This window comes from Trachypithecus francoisi, unplaced genomic scaffold, assembly GCF_009764315.1.
Source record: "Trachypithecus francoisi isolate TF-2019V2 unplaced genomic scaffold, Tfra_2.0 Lachesis_group7, whole genome shotgun sequence".
Taxonomy (NCBI): domain Eukaryota; kingdom Metazoa; phylum Chordata; class Mammalia; order Primates; family Cercopithecidae; genus Trachypithecus; species Trachypithecus francoisi.
In genome coordinates this window covers 11,082,141-11,101,591 of record NW_022681472.1, presented here as the reverse complement: position 1 = coordinate 11,101,591, position 19,451 = coordinate 11,082,141, and the positions used below count along the sequence as shown (strand labels likewise).

General features: G+C 40.5%; 1 protein-coding gene across 4 annotated transcripts in view; it reads right to left on the bottom strand.

Moving 5' to 3' along the window:
- Nucleotides 1-5,863: 5,863 nt before the first annotated feature.
- Nucleotides 5,864-19,451, bottom strand: part of TGS1 (trimethylguanosine synthase 1) — a 51,436-nt gene continuing 37,848 nt past the window's right edge. For 3 of the 4 annotated variants that reach the window (XM_033203699.1, XM_033203698.1, XM_033203697.1), the window contains 3 exons: nucleotides 18,738-18,954; nucleotides 16,626-16,704; nucleotides 5,864-6,739 (listed from right to left, as the gene is read on the bottom strand). In XM_033203699.1, the coding sequence (XP_033059590.1) occupies nucleotides 6,617-6,739; nucleotides 16,626-16,704; nucleotides 18,738-18,954 (419 nt within the window). In that variant the 3' untranslated portion in view covers nucleotides 5,864-6,616. The remainder of the gene's footprint in view (nucleotides 6,740-16,625; nucleotides 16,705-18,737; nucleotides 18,955-19,451) is intronic. The other variant, XM_033203700.1, reaches the window with a different exon arrangement.

The following is a 19,451-nucleotide window of genomic DNA, read 5'->3' as shown; positions in this document are numbered from 1 at the left end:
CCTCTGCCTCCAGAATCTCTCTCAAATCTGCCCCTCCCCTCTTTCCCCAGGTTTGACTGAGCACCCCTCAAGGTGTATATGGTCTCCCTGCTTCTTGTCTGGTCTAATTCTTCTGTGTTAGAGTGACCTCTCTAAGAAGGGGCTCTTCACCTGGAAACTGCAAACCACTAAGAGGATCATGGACAGGATTTAGGCGGTCTGTGAACGTGGATGTCAACACATCAAACAAACAAAAAAAGCTTTTAGCAGTATCTGTGCTTTGCCACTGACAGAAAGGTATTTTAATGTAATATTCTAGCTGCTGTAATACCACCACTGAAATTGTAGTACTAGTAGACCTTCCAGTAGATGTTAATGTGTTAATGAAAAAGCACACATTTATTATACCACACATATTTTCTTGACATTTTCATAGCCACTTTGATATAGTGGGATTGCTCTGTAATTCTAGGCGTTTATTCTTGTTTATTTATTTACTTATTTTTGAGACGGAGTCTCCCTCTGTTGCCCAGGCTGGAGGGCAATGGTGCTATCTCTGCTCACTGCAACCTCCACCTCTCGGATTCAAGTGATTCTCCTGCCTCAGCCTCCCAAGTAGGTGGGATTACAGGCACCCGTCACCACTTCTGGCTAATTTTTTTATTTTTAGTAGAGATGGGGTTTGACCATGTTGGTCAGGCTGGTCTAGAACTCCTGACCTCATGATCCACCTGCCTCGGCCTCCCAAAGTGCTTGGATTGCAGATGTGAGCCACTGCACCCGGCCTCTAGGCTTTTATTCTATGCATTTATTTTAATTTTAATTTGATTTAATTTAATTTATTTTATTTGAGATGGAGTCTCGCTCTGTCACCCAGGCTGGAGTGCAATAGCATGATCTTGACTCACTGTAAACTCTGTCTCCCGGGTTCAAGCAATTCTCCTGCCTCAGTCTCCTGAATAGCTGGGATTACAGGCATCCACCACTGTGCCCGGCTAATTTTTTTTGTGTTTTCAGTAGAGACAGGGTTTCACCGTGTTGGCCAGTCTGGTTTTGAACTCCTGACCTCAAGTGATCCACCTGCCTTGGCCTCCCAAAGTGCTAGGATTACAGGTGTGAGCCACCGTGCCTGGCCTTATTCTATGCATTCAAAACCTTTTCTTTTTTTTTGAGACGGAGCCTTGCTCTGTCGCCCAGGCTGGAGTGGTGCAGTGGCAAGATCTTGGCTTGTTGCAACCTCCGCCTCTCGGGTTCAAGCAATTCTCTGCCTCAGCCTCCTAAGTAGCTGAGATTACAGGGACCCGCCATCATGCCCGGCTAATTCTTTTGTATTTTTAGTAGAAATGGGGTTTCACCATCTTGCCCAGGTTGGGCTTGAAGTCCTGACCTCATGATCCACTCGCCTCGGCCTCCCAAAGTGCTGGGATTATAGGCCTGAGCCACCACGCCCTGCCTAATTTTTTTTTTTTTTTTTCTGACGAGGAGCCCTTAGGCTTTACCAAGCTTTCAAAGTCTGAAAGGCTCCCACCGCCTTCAGGATGCAGCCAGCCTTTACTCCTCAGCTCAGCACAGGAGACCCTGCTACCTCATCAGTCATAACTTCAGTGACTTCTCTGTGAATTCAGCATTTACTGACGCCCACATATGCTCAGCCTTCATTTGCCTTTGTGCCTTCTAAATGCTGTTTCTTTCCTTGGAATGTCTTGTCCCAACCTTTTAACCTGGAAAATTTCTACTGTGTCTCCTGTGATTACGTACCATACAGTTCAAAGGGCAGCCTTTTCGTGTACACCGGCACATGTGACACATCCTCGTTCCTGGAGGGGGCAATATGGGTCTTTATCTTTATTGTTCATCACCCATTCCAAGTTTCCCCGAAGTGTGGTATGCAGTGTTCTTTTTTGTTCTGAGATGCAGTCTGGTTCTGTTGCCCAGCCTGGAGTGCAGTGGTGTGAGCTCGGCTCACTGCAACCTCCATCTCCTAGTTCAAGCAATTCTCCTGTCTCAGCCTCCCGAGTAGCTAGGACTATAGGCGCATGCCACCATGCCCGGCTAATTTTTGTATTTTTAGTAGAGACAGAGTTTCACCATATTGAACAGGCTGGCCTTGAATTCCTGACCTCAGGTGATTCACCTGCTTCAACCTCCCAAAGTGCTGGGATTGCAGGTATGAACCACTGCTCCTGGCCTGCAGTGTTCTTTTAGGTAAAAAATTAATGAACATTTTTCATATTAATATGCATATATTAAGAGTGATTTCTCATTTGTGGCAGTATTTTAATTCCTTTACAAATCACTTTTAAGTTTAAAAATTAAGTAAACAACAGTATATATTGACACAGACATGGCAACATTATGATGGCAGGATAACAACTGCGTTCACTTCTGAGTAGCTGGAGATATTCTTTGTACTATTTTTCAGGCTTTTTTACAAGTCAGAAATTATTCAAAAATGAAGTTAAAAAAGAATTAAAACAAGTATGAGATAATGTATTAACTTTATATTGTCAAAATCTAAATAAATAGCTATTTTCTGGGCAGGCGCAGTGGCTCATGCCTGTAATCCTAGCACTTTGGGAGGCCAAGGCCAGCGGAACACTTGAGGCCAGGAGTTCAAGACCATCCTGTCTAATATGGTGAAACCCCATCTCTATAAAACTGCAAAAAACTAGCTGGGTGTGGTGGTGCACATCTGTAGTCCCAGCTACTTGGGAGGCTGAGACATGAGAATTGCTTGAACCTGGGAGGTGGAGGTTGTAGTGAGCTGAGATCATGCCACAGCACTCTAGCCTGGGTGACAGAGACTCCGTCTCAAAAAAAAAAAAGTATTTAAAAAAATGCTAGGCCGGGCGCGGTGGCTCAAGCCTGTAATCCCAGCACTTTGGGAGGCCGAGACGGGCGGATCACGAGGTCAGGAGATCAAGACCATCCTGGCTAACATGGTGAAACCCCGTCTCTACTAAAAAATACAAAAAACTAGCCGGGCGAGGTGGCGGGCGCCTGTCGTCCCAGCTACTCAGGAGGCTGAGGCAGGAGAATGGCATAAACCCGGGAGGCAGAGCTTGCAGTGAGCTGAGATCCGGCCACTGCACTCCAGCCTGGGTGACAGAGCGAGACTCCCTCTCAAAAAAAAAAAAAAAAAAAAAAAAATGCTGACATTTGACTAAATCAGAATAATAAACAAATAGAAAGTAAGTTTAAAATAAAAAATAGCTGCACTCCTAGCCTGGGCAACATAGTGAGACCCTGTCTCTAAAAAAAAAAAAAAAGAAAAATTAGCAATTAGCTGGACATGGTGGCATATGCCTGTGGTCCCAGCTACTCTGAAGGCTGAGGTGGTAGGATTGCTTATGCCTAGGAGGTCGAGACTGCACCACTGCACTCTAGCCTGAGTGACAGAGCGAGACTCTGTCTTAAAAAAAAAAGAAGCTGCAATCAAAACATCTTGCTCAGAAAGTTACCAGGCCCAATCTTCACGCAGTTCCACCAAGAGTTTAGTGAACAGACATTGCCAATGTTATTTAGGACACAGAACTATTTATTGAGCACTATATTCACTATTTGGGTGATGGGATCAGTAGAAGCCCAAATGTCAACATCAGGTAACATATCCATGTAACAAACCTGCACATGTACCTGTGAAATGAAAATTATAAAAAAAGAAGGCGGGGCGGGGGGCAGGGAGAAAGAAAAAAATGAAACACTTACTAAAGCATTCTGCCGGAATAGCTTAACTTGGATGCCAAAACCAGGCAAGGTGCTCAAAAGCAAATGTAAACAAAACAAAACAAAGTAAATTTATCAAATGAAACCCAGTAGTGAACTATTTAATACATTATGATACAGTTGGATTTAATGAAAGGAACACAGATAGGGTTAAATAATTTGAAAATTTTAAGGTAATTTAGACTTTCCTACATTAAATAAAAAATTGGAACCCCATGATTTGAGGAAGCCTAAAATAAAAATAAAAAAAAAGGAGAGGCAATATCTTAATCTTGATGTGAGCTACAATAACATTTAATAGAAATGCTTCTAACCTTTCACTGCAAAATAAGAAGGAAAAAGTGCTATTATTACAACATTCCTGGCAGTCCGAACCAATTCAACAGGAAAATAAAAATTAAGAGGCTTACATTTTGGCAAAGAGAAAAACTCATGTGTAGATGTCATGACTGCTTATTTAAAAAATCAAAGTGTATCAATTAAAAACTATGGGGGGGGAAGCAGGGGGGAAACAAACAAAAATTATTAGAACTATTAAACGAGTTCAGTAAGACGACTGAATATAAAGACACAAAAATCAAAAGCATTCTTTTTTTTTGGAGACAGAATCTTGCTCTGTCACCCAGGCTGGAGTGCAGTGGTGCAATCTCAGCTCACTGCAACCTCTGCCTCTTGGGTTCAAGAATTTCTCCTGCCTCAGCCTCCCGAGTGGTTGGGACTACAGGCTTGCACCACCACTGTAATTTTTGTATTTTTACTAGAGATGGGGTTTCACTGGTCAGGCTGGTCTTGAACTCCTGACCTCAGGTGATCTGCCCACCTCAGCCTCCCAGTGTTGGGATTACAGGCGTGAGCCCCCATCTCCAAATACGTAGTAGATACCAATCTGTACTATCATTTTTAATAGACATGGCACAAATATATGAGAACTGCTGTAATCATTAACAAATTATGGTTACATACTTATTTTTTGATTTAGGGGTCTCACAGGGGAAAGTAAACGTGGCAGGTGGGGAGTACTTTCACTTTTTTTTTTTTTTTTTTTGAGACACTCTTGCTCTGTTGTCCAGGCAGGAGTGCAGTGGCACGATCTCAGCTCACTGCAACCTCTACCTCCTGGGTTCAAGCAATTCTCCTGCCTCAGCCTCCTGAGTAGCTGGGATTACAGGCGTGTGCCACCCCGCCCGCTAATTTTTGTATTTTTAGTAGAGAGGCAGGGTTTCACCATGCTGGCCAGGCTGGTCTAGAACTTCTGACCACAAGGTGATCCGCCCACCTTGGCCTCTCAAGAGTGCTGGGATTACAGGTGTGAGCCACTGCACCCAGTCTTTTTATCCATTTTATGTATTTGTCTTCTTAATAAGATTTTTTTGAACCTGATTCACACAATGGACTAGAACGCTTCTGAAGTCCTATTGAGTACTGACAATCTTAACAGTCTATTAATTAGTTTTATCCCTGTGTGATTAGTGGGCAGGAATATCTTAGTTTTAGCTAACTAAGGCTAAGCTTCCTGTTCTTCTCATATAAGATCATGTATGTTCAGGAAGATGAGTTAGTTTTATTAATATACAAGTAAGAAAATCAGTTGTGGAAATAAGTATATGCATGTATACTTGTATACAATAAGTATATGCAAATATGTATACTTGCAAATAAGTATATGCAAGTAACAGAAAACTAAAAAAAATTGGTGATTTTGGAAATCTGCCTTTACTTCACCTGCCATCTCCCTAGTGACTTTAAGAATGCTACATAAAGTTTAAAAACCAAAAACATTTAGACAGATTTTGAAGGTGCGAATTAATGAAAAAGTAATTTCACCTTTAATGATCAGCTCAGTTACTACTGTACTGCAGAGCAATCAAGACATAAATTGTGAAGTTTCAAGACACTAAAATTAGCATACTCTAACAAAGTTATTTATATAACAGCTAATTTTCTAGTGTAATTTTCCAGTATTTCTTGGAAATTCCCCAAATTTATTTCAATTCCCTAATCTTATCTCAGCCAATATCATGTTCTGTTTAATGTTTAACATGCTCATATTATTAAAATATAGAAGTCCCAGGTCTAACCTTCAATGGACAGAGTTGTATGTCACTATATTTTTGCCCCAACACACTTTTTAGATGAATAATTAAGCAACACATATCCCTTTTGCTTTCATTGCCATTTTAATAAAAAAAGAATATAAACTCCTATATTACAAAATATATTTCGTATTGATGTCGCAATGGAAATTTTACAAACAGACTTTATAAAAGGGTGTCAAGAAGCCAATTCCAGATGAAGCAAAGACATGAAAACAGGAAAGTTCTAGAAAAAGTCTAAATAAATGTATTCATATTGTATGAGTGGAAAAGATACTTCAAAAGGACGTCCGTAAGGCTGGGCACAGTAGCTCATGCCTGTAATCCCAGCACTTGGGGAGGGTGAGGTGGGTGGACTGACTTGAGCCCAGGAGTTTGACACCAGCCTGACCAACATGGTGAGACCTTGTCTCTACAAAAAATACAAAAATTAGTCTGGTGTGGCAGTGCCCACCTAAAGCCCCAGCTACTGGGGAGACTGAGGCAGAAGGATTGTTTGAGCTCAGAAGGTTGAACCTGCAGTGAGCTGTGTTCAAGACACTGCACTCCAGACTGGGTGACAGAGTGAGATCCTGTCTCAAAAAAAAAAAAAAAAAATTACAAAGAACTCATATATATTAATTTTGTATAATTCCTCTAAAGGAATTATTCAAAGATCTCAAAATATTCACTGATATCTGAGTCCTGTAAGTTTCCATTTCATACAGTGATATAAGACCATGGGTAGAAAATATCAGCGAATAAAGGAAGACATGCCAAATGTCTCATCTGAATGTTTTGACCACTGCATGATCTTTGGTTCTCACACTGCTGCAGAGTTAGGTTTCAGAGGCTGGTCTTCGAATTAGGTCACCAAAATATGCAGTGATTGTCTTCAATTTATTGTTAAGGAAGTTCTGTTCTATTTCCACTTGCCCTCCAGGCCCAGCTAAGGATGCCACCTAAAAAGATGAACAGAAGAAAGTCACACACACACATAAGCATAATTTCAAAAGTCTTCCATTCGTACTGTTTTATCAAATAATAGGAAGACTCTGGCTTTTAAGTCCTTTGAATAACGTGGCATCTCAAATGTTCACTGCTACTTTCCAGGCGTCGATGCAGTATTTGGAGGTAGGAATACTTGTTGTTTCAGGTCCTTTTGATATGATAGGAAAGTTCATGGTGTTATGCTGTTGTATAGGACTTGATCTCTCCAATGCCATAGCTAAAGAACTCAGAGGAAGAAAAAATGAACAAATCCTTCCCAAACATCAGATTTATTAAAAATTTTTATTTTTATTTTTAAATATTAGAGGCAGGGTCTCACTTTGTTGCCCAAGCTTGTCTTGAACTCCCGGTCTTAAGCATTCCTCTCACCTCTGCCTCCCAAAGTCATGTTTATTTATATTTTTTGTTTTTTGAGATGGAGTCCTACTCTGTCGCCCAGGCTGGTGTGCAGTGGTGCGGTCTCGGTTCACTGCAATCTCTGCCTCCCGGGTTCAAGGAATTCTCCTGCCTCAGCCTCCTGAGTAGCTGAGATTACACGTGCATGCCACCATGCCCAGCTAATTTTTGTATTTTTTTTTTAGTAGAAATGGGGTTTCACCAAGTTGGCCAGGTTGGTCTTGAACTCCTGACCTGGTGGTCTGCTCGGCCCAGCCTCCCAAAGTGCTCGGATTACAGGCCACTGCACCTGGCCTAGGTTTATTTTAAAAATATTATTACTATTTTTCTCATCCTTTTTCCTCCTCCTCCCCAGGTTTATTTCTTAACAAAAATATTTAAAGATTATTTCCCTTTCCTGAAAGCCTTTGTCCTGTTCATCTTACTGTCTGCATCTCACCCTCTCATTCATTCAACAGTATTTACTGAGTACCTGATACATAATCCTAGCTCTGATCCAGGCCAAGATCCCTACTCTCATGAGAAGTCTAGCCTCTAGTGACTTTTCCTTCTCTCACTGATCTCCTTTCTTTTCTCCCACCTTGGACCACTTCTTCTACCTGCCCCTTTGTGTATTTTAAATGCTTTCTACAACAATTTTGGTAAAATACACTGCTCTTTTTGAGGTCTACCAGAATACAGTGACTAACTCCTTTATTAGGAAGCTGAAAGCACTGCTCCTTCCCCACCTCCACAGTTGGCATCAAAAGGATGCTAGCCAAATGACCAGCATTTGACAGGGGAATGGGGCAGTTAGCTGCTAAAGATTCTTTTGTTCCATGACAGTAATGCTTGCACTCACCCTGGTACATTATAAAGTAGTAATGTTTTACCCTAAGTTCTTATACAGGTAAGGTTTTGTTTTTGTTCAGTACTTTTTTCAACCAAACTCTCAGAAATCTTTTAAATAGCAAATATGTTATTTTCTAACTCATGATTATTTCACCAGAGATCAGTTTTTCAGGGTAGTAAGAGGAAAGATCAAGAGAAGGCAGAATGCAGTGGGGAGCCCTGACAATCAGAGAACAGAATAGAAGAGAAGACACAGCAATAGAAAAAAGCACACCCAAAGTATTAGGGACAGGCATAAACAACAAGAAACAAGCATTTTCTGTAACTGTAATCAGCAAAATTATAGTTGTATATTTTGTAAAGAGAGGTGCTCAGTCAGTCTGGTTTGGTTTTAAGGGTTGAGAGAATGTAATCTCAGTGGTGGTATGCATACTACCCCAGCTTCTGGTAGAAGGGAAGATTTATTGTGCATTTCCAGTGAGTATGTAAAAAGTCACAGACACAGAAATAGGGAATAATCAACCAGTCATTCCATGGTACACTATGTGAAAATAAGTCAAATACAGTATCCCTTATAATGATTAAAAGCACCCCCCCACTATTTTTTTTGTTTTTTTTTTGGTAAGGAATACTTAAAGTGAAACTAGAAATGTAAAAATAGCCAAGTAGACTCACAGTAGCAATTATTAGGAATAAATGTTTTAAATTCTATTTTGGTATCTTTATGCCAGTCTGATTTTTTTACAAGAAAGGGCAAAAAAAAAAAAAAGTTATTTTGTCTTTAGCCAATAAAAGCCATTTTGAAGTTTCTTTTCCACAATAATTTTTCTTTGAGATATAACTCAAATGTAGCATTTCTGCTGTGCCTTTTAACAAATAACTTAAAAATCCCCAGTTCTACCAATAATTTGCTGCATTAATTTAAAAAGCCATTTTTAGGCCAGGTGCGGTGTCTCATGCCTGTAATCCCAGCACTTTGGGAGGCCGAGGTGGGCGGATCACGAGGTCAGGAGATAGAGACCATCCTGGCTAACAGGGCGAAACCCTGTCTCTACTAAAAATACAAAAAATTAGCCGGGCGTGGTGGTGGGCACCTGTAGTCCCAGCTACTTGGGAGGTTGAGGCAGGAGAATGGCGTGAACCTGGGAGGCAGAGCTTGCAGTGAGCTGAGATTGGGCCATTACACTCCAGCCTGGGCTACACAGCGAGACTCCATCGCCAAAAAAAAAAAAAGCCATTTTTGCTGTTGTTAAGAAAGCCACTAAAATAGGCTTTGGCTTTCTAAATCCGAAAAATAGGAATACTGTCTATCTCCCTAAAAGAGCATTTTAAAGAAAAGAAAAACCATTTCTGAGGTTTACTTGAAAAAAAAAAAAAAAGGTACTATAAATATAGATAATTATTATTTCTTATGTAAGCCATAAATAGGATTACACAAAAACCAATTTCTGAGAAGATAGGGTAGTTTTTTTGGTATCTCCTAACACCTTTCAGAGGGTTGTCTAGATGTGGCTGCTTGGGATTACAATAAAAACCGGAGGTAAGATGGGAGTTTTCTCAGAAATCGTTGAGTTCTGAAGTCTGTGCAAAAGAGTTCATAAATTACTTTATTCAATAACTATTATTGAGAGCTTACAGGTAATCTGTCCTAGGTAGTGTAGTATAGCAAAAAACAAACAAAAATCCCCACCTTCATGAATTTTACATTCTAGTTGGGAGAGTCAGATGATGGACAAATAAAACAAATATTGTTCCTAATACTGAAGAAGAGGGTGAACCTATGTGACAAAATATAGTGAGAAAACTCTTATCTACTTAGTGTTTAGAAACAATTTTTTTTAACTTAACATGCTATTTTCATGTGTTCTGATTACGAATAATTTCTAACTTTAGCCTTTTTGTACTTTTTCACATTTTCACAACTACATATATTTTAAAAGTTAGAATTTTGGAGTTGGAAAGACTATAAATTTAGTAATTCAAGCAAATAACTTTGCTTCAGACAAATTTAATGAATGCCATTTTCTAGCTGTCCTTATTTTTCACTAGAAGGTTTAGCTGGCAAAATGTTATTTGGTTCCCTCCCCTTTCTTAGAATTTAGTGAACTGTGAGAGGAAGAGAGGGTAGGAAGGACGGAGAGAGGGATAACGGCAGGTAGAAACAGATAAAGATTAGCAGCTCTAGATTACTTTCCACTTTTTGGCATATTACCTAAATATATTAATTTTACCAAAATAAATCCCATTTGGAACAAAACTAGAATTAAGGACTGAACTCTCGACTAGATTTGACATCAGGCAGTAAAGTTATTTGGGGACTGGGAAAGGAGAAACAGAAAAGATCACAATGAAGGTGTTAAAGTACAGAAGATTTAAGCATCAAATATACATTCAAAACTGCATTTTTTTTTCTTTTTTTTGAGACGAGTCTGGCTCTATCACCTAGGCTGGAGTACAGTGGCACAATCTCGGCTCACTGCAACCTCTGCCTCCTGTGTTCAAGCGACTGTCCTGCCTCAGCCTCCCGAGTGGCTGGGATTACAGGCACCCACCACTGCACTTGGCTAATTTTTGTATTTTTATTAGGGATAGGGTTTCACCATATTGGCTAGGCTGGTCTCAAAACTCCTGACCTCAGGTGATCCATCCACCTAGGCCTCCCAAAGTGTTGGGATTACAGGCATGAGCCACTGTGCCCGGAGCAAAACTGCATTTTTTCAAAAGAAACTGAATTTAAAGTAAAAGTGCATGATAACTGAATGAGAGAAAATAACCTCCCAACTGCATCCTACTGGAAGAATATATAATAATTACTAATCACAGATATACTTTACTACAAGAAAGACACAGAAATATCAGAGCACTGAAAAATGCCCTATTACTAAATGGAAGAGATTGTATCTATGATATGCAGAAATGTGGGTAGAAGATAACTGTACCAGATAAAAATAAAGAGCATTTTATGTGGCCTTCAGATCTGTGTCAAATACAATGCTAGCAGCAGCAAGCATCTGAAATACGGGCTGTGACTACAAACCTAATGTCACACAGGCCAAGTAAGTGCCTTACCACTAGTTCTTTTTGTCCCTCTTTTCTTTTGCTAGATCCAACTAATAACCACACGAAAATAAAGTTGGGAAAACATTTCTGGTAATTAAAAGTTCTCTGGGAGGTGAAAGAAGAAAATATTTTTTAGTCAGCAGAAAATCAGGCATCATTCAAACTTAAAAATATTCATTAAATTAGTTCCATTCTCTGCACATGGTAAACAGAAATGAGATTTCTATGCTTAAGTAAATAAATCTTAAAGCCACCATCATCAACAGGAACACCTGGTGCTAGGTCAAAAAAAATTCTTCCAGGCTGCCGGGCATAGTGGCTCACGCCTGTAATCCCAGCACTTTGGGAGGCTGAGGCGGGCAGATCACCTGAGGTCGGGAATTCGAGACCAGCCTGACCGACATGGAGAAATCCCGTCTCTACTAAAAATAAATTACCCGGGCATAGTGGTGCATGCCTATAATCCCAGCTATTTGGGAGGCTGAGGCAGGAGAATGGCTTGAACCCGGGAAGTGGAGGTTGTGATGAGCTGAGATCAGGCCATCACACTCCAGCCTGGGCAACAACAGCAAAACTCCGTCTCAAAAAAAAAAAAAAAAAAATTCTTCCAGGCATCACAAGCTAACTTACACTGGTGTCCTAAAAGGAGGCTACCAGGCCAGTTACAGTGGCTCATGCCTGTAATCCCAGAACTTTGAGTGGCTGAAGTAGAAAGACTGCTTTAGCCTAGAAGTCCAGCCTGGGCAACATGGTGAAACCCTGTCTCTACAAAAATAGCCAGGCGTGGTGGCCCGTGCATATGGTTCCAGCTACTCTGAAGGCTGAGGTAGGAGGATTGTTTGAGCTTGGGGGGTTGAGGCTGCAGTGAGCTGTGATCATGTGACTGTACTCCAGCCTCGTGGATAGAGCGAGGCTCTGTCTCCAAAGAAGGAAAAAAACCCCACCAAAACCCAAAAACAACCAGTTCACTAAGTTCTGTCCTTCACTCATTCTCAGAACCAGATACTGGAAACATGAAGACTGTTCAACAAATTACAGAAAGCACAGGCTATCAGTACAGGACTGGCAGATAGCACTGTGTGGCACAGAAGAGCTGGGTATCCCTCTAATTTCTATCTTCATCATTTAGTGAGGAAAGTTACCCACAGTAGTGAAGGAGATACACGCTATATTTAGAAGCATTTCAGCAAAACTGCATTTGTGTCTTCCCAAGTCAACTACGAGGCCAATCAGTTCCACAACCCCTCTAGAGCATGACAATATATACGGTTTAAGAACAAACGATTCTGCTCTAATTGTGCAGCAGCAAACTTCCCAAGGGAAAAGCTGGCTAGTAAATATTAGAAACTGATCACATATTTATCATGAATTGCAGTGTATGATTAAGCAGTGATTTCACTAAGAATCGAGTTGGTCTAGAATACTGGGAACTGGGCTGGTTCATGCCTGTAATCCCAGCACTTTGGGAGGCTGAGGTGGGTGGATCACGAGGTCAGGAGATCAAGACCATCCTTGCTAATATGGTGAAACCCTGTTTCTACTAAAAATACAACAAAATTAGCCGGGCGTGGTGGTAAGTGCCTGTAGTCCCAGCTACTCGGGGAGCTGAGGCAGGAGAATGGCGTGAACCCATAAGGCGGAGCTTGCAGTGAGCTGCACTCCAGCCTGGGCCACAGAGAGATACTCCATCTCGAAACAAAACAAAACAAAACAAAACAACAAACAAACAAAAAAACTGGGAACCAGGCTGGGTGCAGTGGTTCATGCCTGTAATCCCAGCACTTTGGGATGCTGAGGTGAAGAATAGCTGGCCAACATGGCGAAACCCCATCTCTGTAAAAAAAATATAAAAACTAGCCAGGTGTGGTGGTGCACACCTGTAGTCCCAGGTACTCAGGAGAGAGAGGTGGGAGAATCGTTTCAGTCTGGGAGGCTGGAGTGAGCTGTGATCATACCACTGTCCTCTAGCCTGGCTCTGTCTAAAAAAAAAATTGGGAACCAATTACTGAAAGAGTCAAATTCTACTTATTGCTCCAATCTCATGGTGAGCTAATATTGTGGTAACAGATAAATCTGTTTCTTCTTGGTAACGAACACTGTGTCAGTGGGAGACAGCAAGGTGTAATAAGACTGTCACTGTGCGGCAGAATGACCAGGCAAATCCCCATACCTCCATAGTTTAGCCACCAATGAGATCAGGTGCTCCAGAAACATACTGCTCCAGAATCTCATGATGAGTCAATGAAATGGCTAAGAGGACACTGTACACCCTAAGCATGTATGCCAGCTCCTATGCTGTAGATGTATAGTGTATGAATGCAGGGTATTGTTAGTGTAATAGGATGAACGCACTGGAGTGCTATGAGTTGTAAAGGCTATCTTCAAGTAACTAGCTTGGAGTCTACTATTCCAACATGTACCAGAAGCCCAATCCAGTTCTTAGCCTTCTTTTTACTCTCTCATGCTTCTGGTTCCTAAACCTGGACTAATGTTCCCTACCTATACGAGAGAGCTACTATTAGATTAGATTTCCACTATATTAACTTAATTCAGAAAAATTTGACACAAATTTAAAAAATCGAATATTTAGAAACCAGTTAGGGCCCAATCTTCCATTTATTAAATACACAGACACTATAATTACTCAGAATATTTGCAAATAAATCTGTGATAAATTTTTATTGTATTTAGCCAAAACCACCAAAAATGCTAATAAACTGAATTTATATTTAAAACATTTTCCACATAACAATATTACCTAATAGTTTTTCATATTTACAAACAGTTCATAATTCAAATACTTACAATTCTATTCTTATATATGATAAGTTTTAGAAATATTACCTATAAATAAGTACCTCATTCCTATACCAAAATAAACTATTAGAAGTGATTGTTACAATAAGGAACGTTTCCCTTCCTAGACATTATAGAACAAAATATAAAAAGACAATTGGAGCCTCAAGTACTCTGCCAACCAAGGAGATGAGGGCCAGGTGCGGTGGCTCATGCCTGTAATCCCAGCACTTTGGGAGGCCGAGGTGGGCGGATCACGAGGTCAAGAGATCGAGACCATCCTGGCCAACATGGTGAAACCTGTCTCTACTAAAAATACAAAAATTAGCTGGGCATGGTGGTGTGCACCTACAGTCCCAGCTACTTGGGAGGTTGAGGCAGGAGAATCGCTTGAACCCGGGAGGCAGGCAGAGGCTTCAGTGAGCCGAGATTGTGCCATTGCACTCCAGCCTGGGTGACAGAGCAAGACTCTGTCTCAAAAAAAAAAAAGAGAGATGAATCCCATTATTAAATCGAACGTCAATTTTATACTTAGGGTTTATTTAATTATTAGTTAATTTGTAAACTTCTCCACTTTATGAGGAAATAAAAAAGGTAGGGTTTGCCTGGCCCAAATGTTACCATGACATGTGCCTGGGGAAGCCATGGAAGGGTACAGTGTGTCTGCTAGACAAAGGCCAGGAATTAACACGATACAGTTCATTTTTAAACATAATTCTTAGGGATGTTGCTTGATGTTGCCCTGCTCTCTGTATTGACAAGATACATACTATAATATAAAGATAAGTAACTTAAATTATCTTACCTGGAAAGTACAAACGCTATCACTCTTCTGAGACTAGATGTTTTATGTCTAATTATAAAATTAAACAAGGATAAGGAGCTGTCATATCAAACAGACCGGCAGACTTCCTCTCTTCATTCCTGCCTTGGGCTAAGAGACAAGACTCCTTATGTCAGAGATTCCACCCACAAGGATTTCACACAAAGGTGGTGTTTGATAATTGCTGCCTACATCTTCCTTTGGGAAGGACTAAGTCCTTGTCTGTTCAGAGATTTTATCTATTAATATATTCAATAGGTTTACCACTTGAAAGAGAAACCTTTCATGTTTGTGAAGCATGGTAAATCCAAAGCTAGAATTAGTTGGAATTCTCCGGCTGTCCAAGGAGAGAAAGAAAGGAAAGCACGGCAAGATACAGGCATCAAGCAGATAAAATATGTTTACTCTGGGCTTTTTGAATTGTATTTGAGATCCTAGCATTTTAGAAAGCTGAGGCAGGAGGATCACTTGAGCCCAGGAATTTGAGGTTGCAGTGAGCTATGATCATGCTACTGCACTCCAGTCTGCGTGACAGAGAGAAACCCTATCTCCATTAAATAAATAAATAAATAAATAAATATTAGTTCTTGGGTTTCAACAGCAATTTCAAACAGTAAGGTATATACCTTACCTCCAAAGGGCCTGTTACAAAAAGATATTTTTCTAAATTACTCAGTTCTTAGCAAGAAATGCATGTCTTGGAATCATCTCCGAATAGAAAAAAGTAATAGAAGATTGAGGTAATAAGGGACCTAGAAAAACATTTCACTAGATACAGAAAACAATTAGCATCATCTCTTACATGGAAATATTTGAGATAAGTTGCATTTGTATTGAGTCCATGCTATTTAGGATGATACAAACATTATCTAAGAGTACAATCTCCCTGGATGGGAAATTTAACTATCCTTCACAGACATTTCTATGAGAAAAATGCAGCCTGAGTTTCAAACAGTAGACTGTGACACACTTGGGAACCCAAACCATCCGTAAATTCAGGTTGTTGTAACATTCTAAAAGTTCCTTAACAAAAAAAAAGTCAATTTCTTTGCAACTGTGATTTCTCTAAATTTTTAGTACTGTCTCCTGTCATTAAAAAGTTCCTGGCCGGGCGCGGTGGCTCAAGCCTGTAATCCCAGCACTTTGGGAGGCCGAGACGGGCGGATCACGAGGTCAGGAGATCGAGACCATCCTGGCTAACACGGTGAAACCCCGTTTCTACTAAAAAATACAAAAAACTAGCCGAACGAGGTGGCGGGTGCCTGTAGTCCCAGCTACTCGGGAGGCTGAGGCCGGAGAATGGCGTAAACCCGGGAAGCGGAGCTTGCAGTGAGCTGAGATCCGGCCACTGCACTCCAGCCCGGGCAACAGAGCGAGACTCCGTCTCAAAAAAAAAAAAAAAGTTCCTACATATGGATACATTTTCTTCATTTAAAAAAGTTGATTTCCCGTTGTAATCTGATCTAAATTTGATAGCAAAAAAAAAACACTTGAAATAATAATAATAATAATAAAATAATACACTTGAAATCTCAGTCTTTCTTAGTTTCATTATTCCCTAGTGTCATTACTCCCTCTAGAGGCAAAAAACATGAATCACCAACTCCAATTCTGGAAAGTTTTTGAAATAAACCAAAAACACAAGTTAAAGAAAAAGTTAACTTTCTCTTTGTGAAAGTGTTAATGTAACTAGAAAAAGTTAATCAGCATAAATTGCATGATAAACAGTGATTTCCTCTCATTATTCAAGTACTCAAATGAGCCTGTCTACATTTAATATAACTTCCAGATACTTCCAGTTTTCTAAGAACAGTCAGTGAGTCAGGGACTTCTCAAAAACACATTCTCTGGTAAGGAAACGTCCTGTATCTTGTACTGCACTTGTAACAGTTAAGACAGAAACTCATGGAAGCTTTTCAGTAATGGCTTACCTGGTCAATATCAGCATTTCTTGGAAGAAAATAAACAATATTATTAGTGATCTTCTTGGAAAGTCTGAAAATTTCAAAGGTGGACAGCAGTTAAGGAAAAATAACGAAAACAGCAGTTAATTTCTAATCAGAAAGAGGTATGTTTTACTTATCGTAACTGAAATGTATTTCAAAATGTAACTAAAAAGCAAAAACTTAAACCCTTTAATGGAACCTAAAAGAGAATTACATACAAAATTTTGTAATTCAGCAAAATACTGTCTCGATAATTCAAAGACTAATAGTTAAATCGATTTCAGTTACCCTAGTGGTAGGTACTAGGCAAGAGTCAGAAATACAGATCCTTTCTCTGTCATTTCCTAATTATTGAAAAATAGAATAGGAAATAGGAAAGCACAATACCACATATTCCCAGTAAAGAATAAAGTAACCATGGCCATCGTAGTCTACACTCTAAATTTTGTTTTTTAATTTTTGACTTTATTTATTATTCTTGAGACAGAGTCTGGCTCTGCTTATTCATTTATTTTTGAGACAGGGTCTGGCTCTGCTGCCCAGGCTGGTGTACAGTAGTGCAATCTCAGTTCACTGCAACCTCCTCCTGGGTTCAAGCGATCCTCCTGCCTCAGCTTCCTGAGTAGCTGGGACTACAGGATTATAGGCATGTGCCACCACGCCCAGTTAATTTACACTGTAAATTTTTTTTTTTTTTTGAGATAGAGTCTTGCTCTGTCATTCAGGCTGGAGTGCAGTGGCAGGTTCAAGCGATTCTCCTGCCTCAGCCTCCTGAGTAGCTGAGATTACAGGCACCCACCATCATGCCCAGCTAATTTTTATATTTTTAGTAGAGACAGGGTTCAGCCATGTTGTTCAGGCTGGTCTTGAACTCCTGACCTCAAGTGATTTGCCTGCCTTGGCCTCCCAAAGTGCTGGGAGTACAGGCATGAGCCACCACACCCCGGAGTATACTCTAAATTTTAATAGCAATTTAGAAATGTTTCCTGTTAAGAGTCAAACAGATGATTACTGTGGAGTGGCAGGTAGCGAAAGGGACAAATAACAAACGTTACTCTATGAAATAAGGTTTTGCTTTGACATCTTGGAAGAGTAACAGGAAAAATGGGAAGATACACAGCAAATTAGTCAGCATCAGTGTCAACTGAAGAGTTATAGAATGGTTACCGACAAACTCCAGGGATATTTTTTGAGGAAATTCCCAATTCACAAGACAGTAAGTCCAATCTTTGTGTTCTAGTCCTTGTTTTATAATGGTAAAATAGAATAGCAAGCAAGGGAAACATGACCTCTTATTTGTCATCACTTTTGGAGATCGACCCCCACATAATTTTTACATACCTGCTTTTTATGTAAAATAAACTAGAATTTACCAAATGCTGTTAGGTAATATTCCGTCTCTTCACTAATTTCTCTCTCTCTCTTTTTTGAGATGGAGTCTCACCCTGTCGCCTAGGCTGGAGTGCAGTGGCACAATCTCAGCTCACTGGAACCTCAGCCTCCGAGGTCCAAGCGATTCTCCTGCCTCAGCCTCCTGAGTTGCTGGGAGTACAGGCACGTGCCACCACGCCTGGCTATTTTTTTGTTATTTTTAGTAGAGATGGGGTTTCACCGTGTTAGCCAGGATAGTCTTGATCTCCTGACCTCGTGATCCACCTGCCTTGGCCTCCCAAAGTGTTGAGATTATAGGCGTGAGCCACGGTGCCTGGCCAATCTCTCTCTCTCTTTTGAGACAGAGTCCCACTCTGCTCCCCAGGGTGGAGTGCAGTGGTGCGATCTCAGGTCACTGTAACTTCTGCCTACTGCGTTCAAGTGATTCTCGTGCTTTGGCCTCCCGAGTAGCTGGATTACAGGCACGTGCCACCATGCCTGGCTAATTTTTGTATTTTTAGTAGAGATGGGGTTTCATCATGTTGGCCAGGCTGGTCTCGAACTCCTGACCTCAGGTGATCCACCTGCCTCAGCCTCCCAATGTGCTAGGATTACAAATGTGAGCCACCCCGCCCACCCTCCCACACTCCCGCTTTCTCTCACTCTCATGCTCCTTTCTCTCCACAATCACTGTTTCAGTAAACTCTTAAGACTTCCAAAGGATATCCATCAGGAGACATCATCGTCCTAATGTCAAAGGTCTCTGCAGTGGCATAGTCTGGCCCTCCCCAAGGCGGGCTGAGGAACACAACATCAGCCTTTAAACAAGCAGCCAGCAGTAAGAAATCTCCACAGATGAACTCTATCTTGTCTGCTATCCCATAAACTTCTGCATTATTACGAGCAAGGGCAATCTTAACAGGATCGATATCAATGGCAATCACTAAAAATGGGAAAAGAAAAAAATGAGTTAATTGACACTGATTATTATATAAGCTAGTTTATCTTTCGAATAGTCTGTCATCTTCTGTATAAGAACTCTTTTTAAAGAGGAGGAGACATTTGGCCACATATACCCGATATATAGACTTCAGTTTAAATTTTTTATTTAAATTAGAAAGATTCACTTGTGTTATACCAAGAAAATGTGACTTGAAGGTCTTGGCTTTCTTGTCTCATTCTACAGCTTTTCCTAAGCAAGTGGTAATACTTGCCACAAAATATCTACTGAGTGCCAAATATGTGGCCACCACTGTGCTGTGCTACAGCCTGAGCAGGAAATACTTGAAAAGGTCACTGTATGGACAGCCTATAATGCTAGGTTTTGGAAAAGACAAACTTGCTCAAAATGTAGCAATGCCCAAATGAACGCAAATTCGACAATTTCTAAGGAAAACCAAAATAAAACACATTTTTACAAACTTATATAGCCAAGTGATG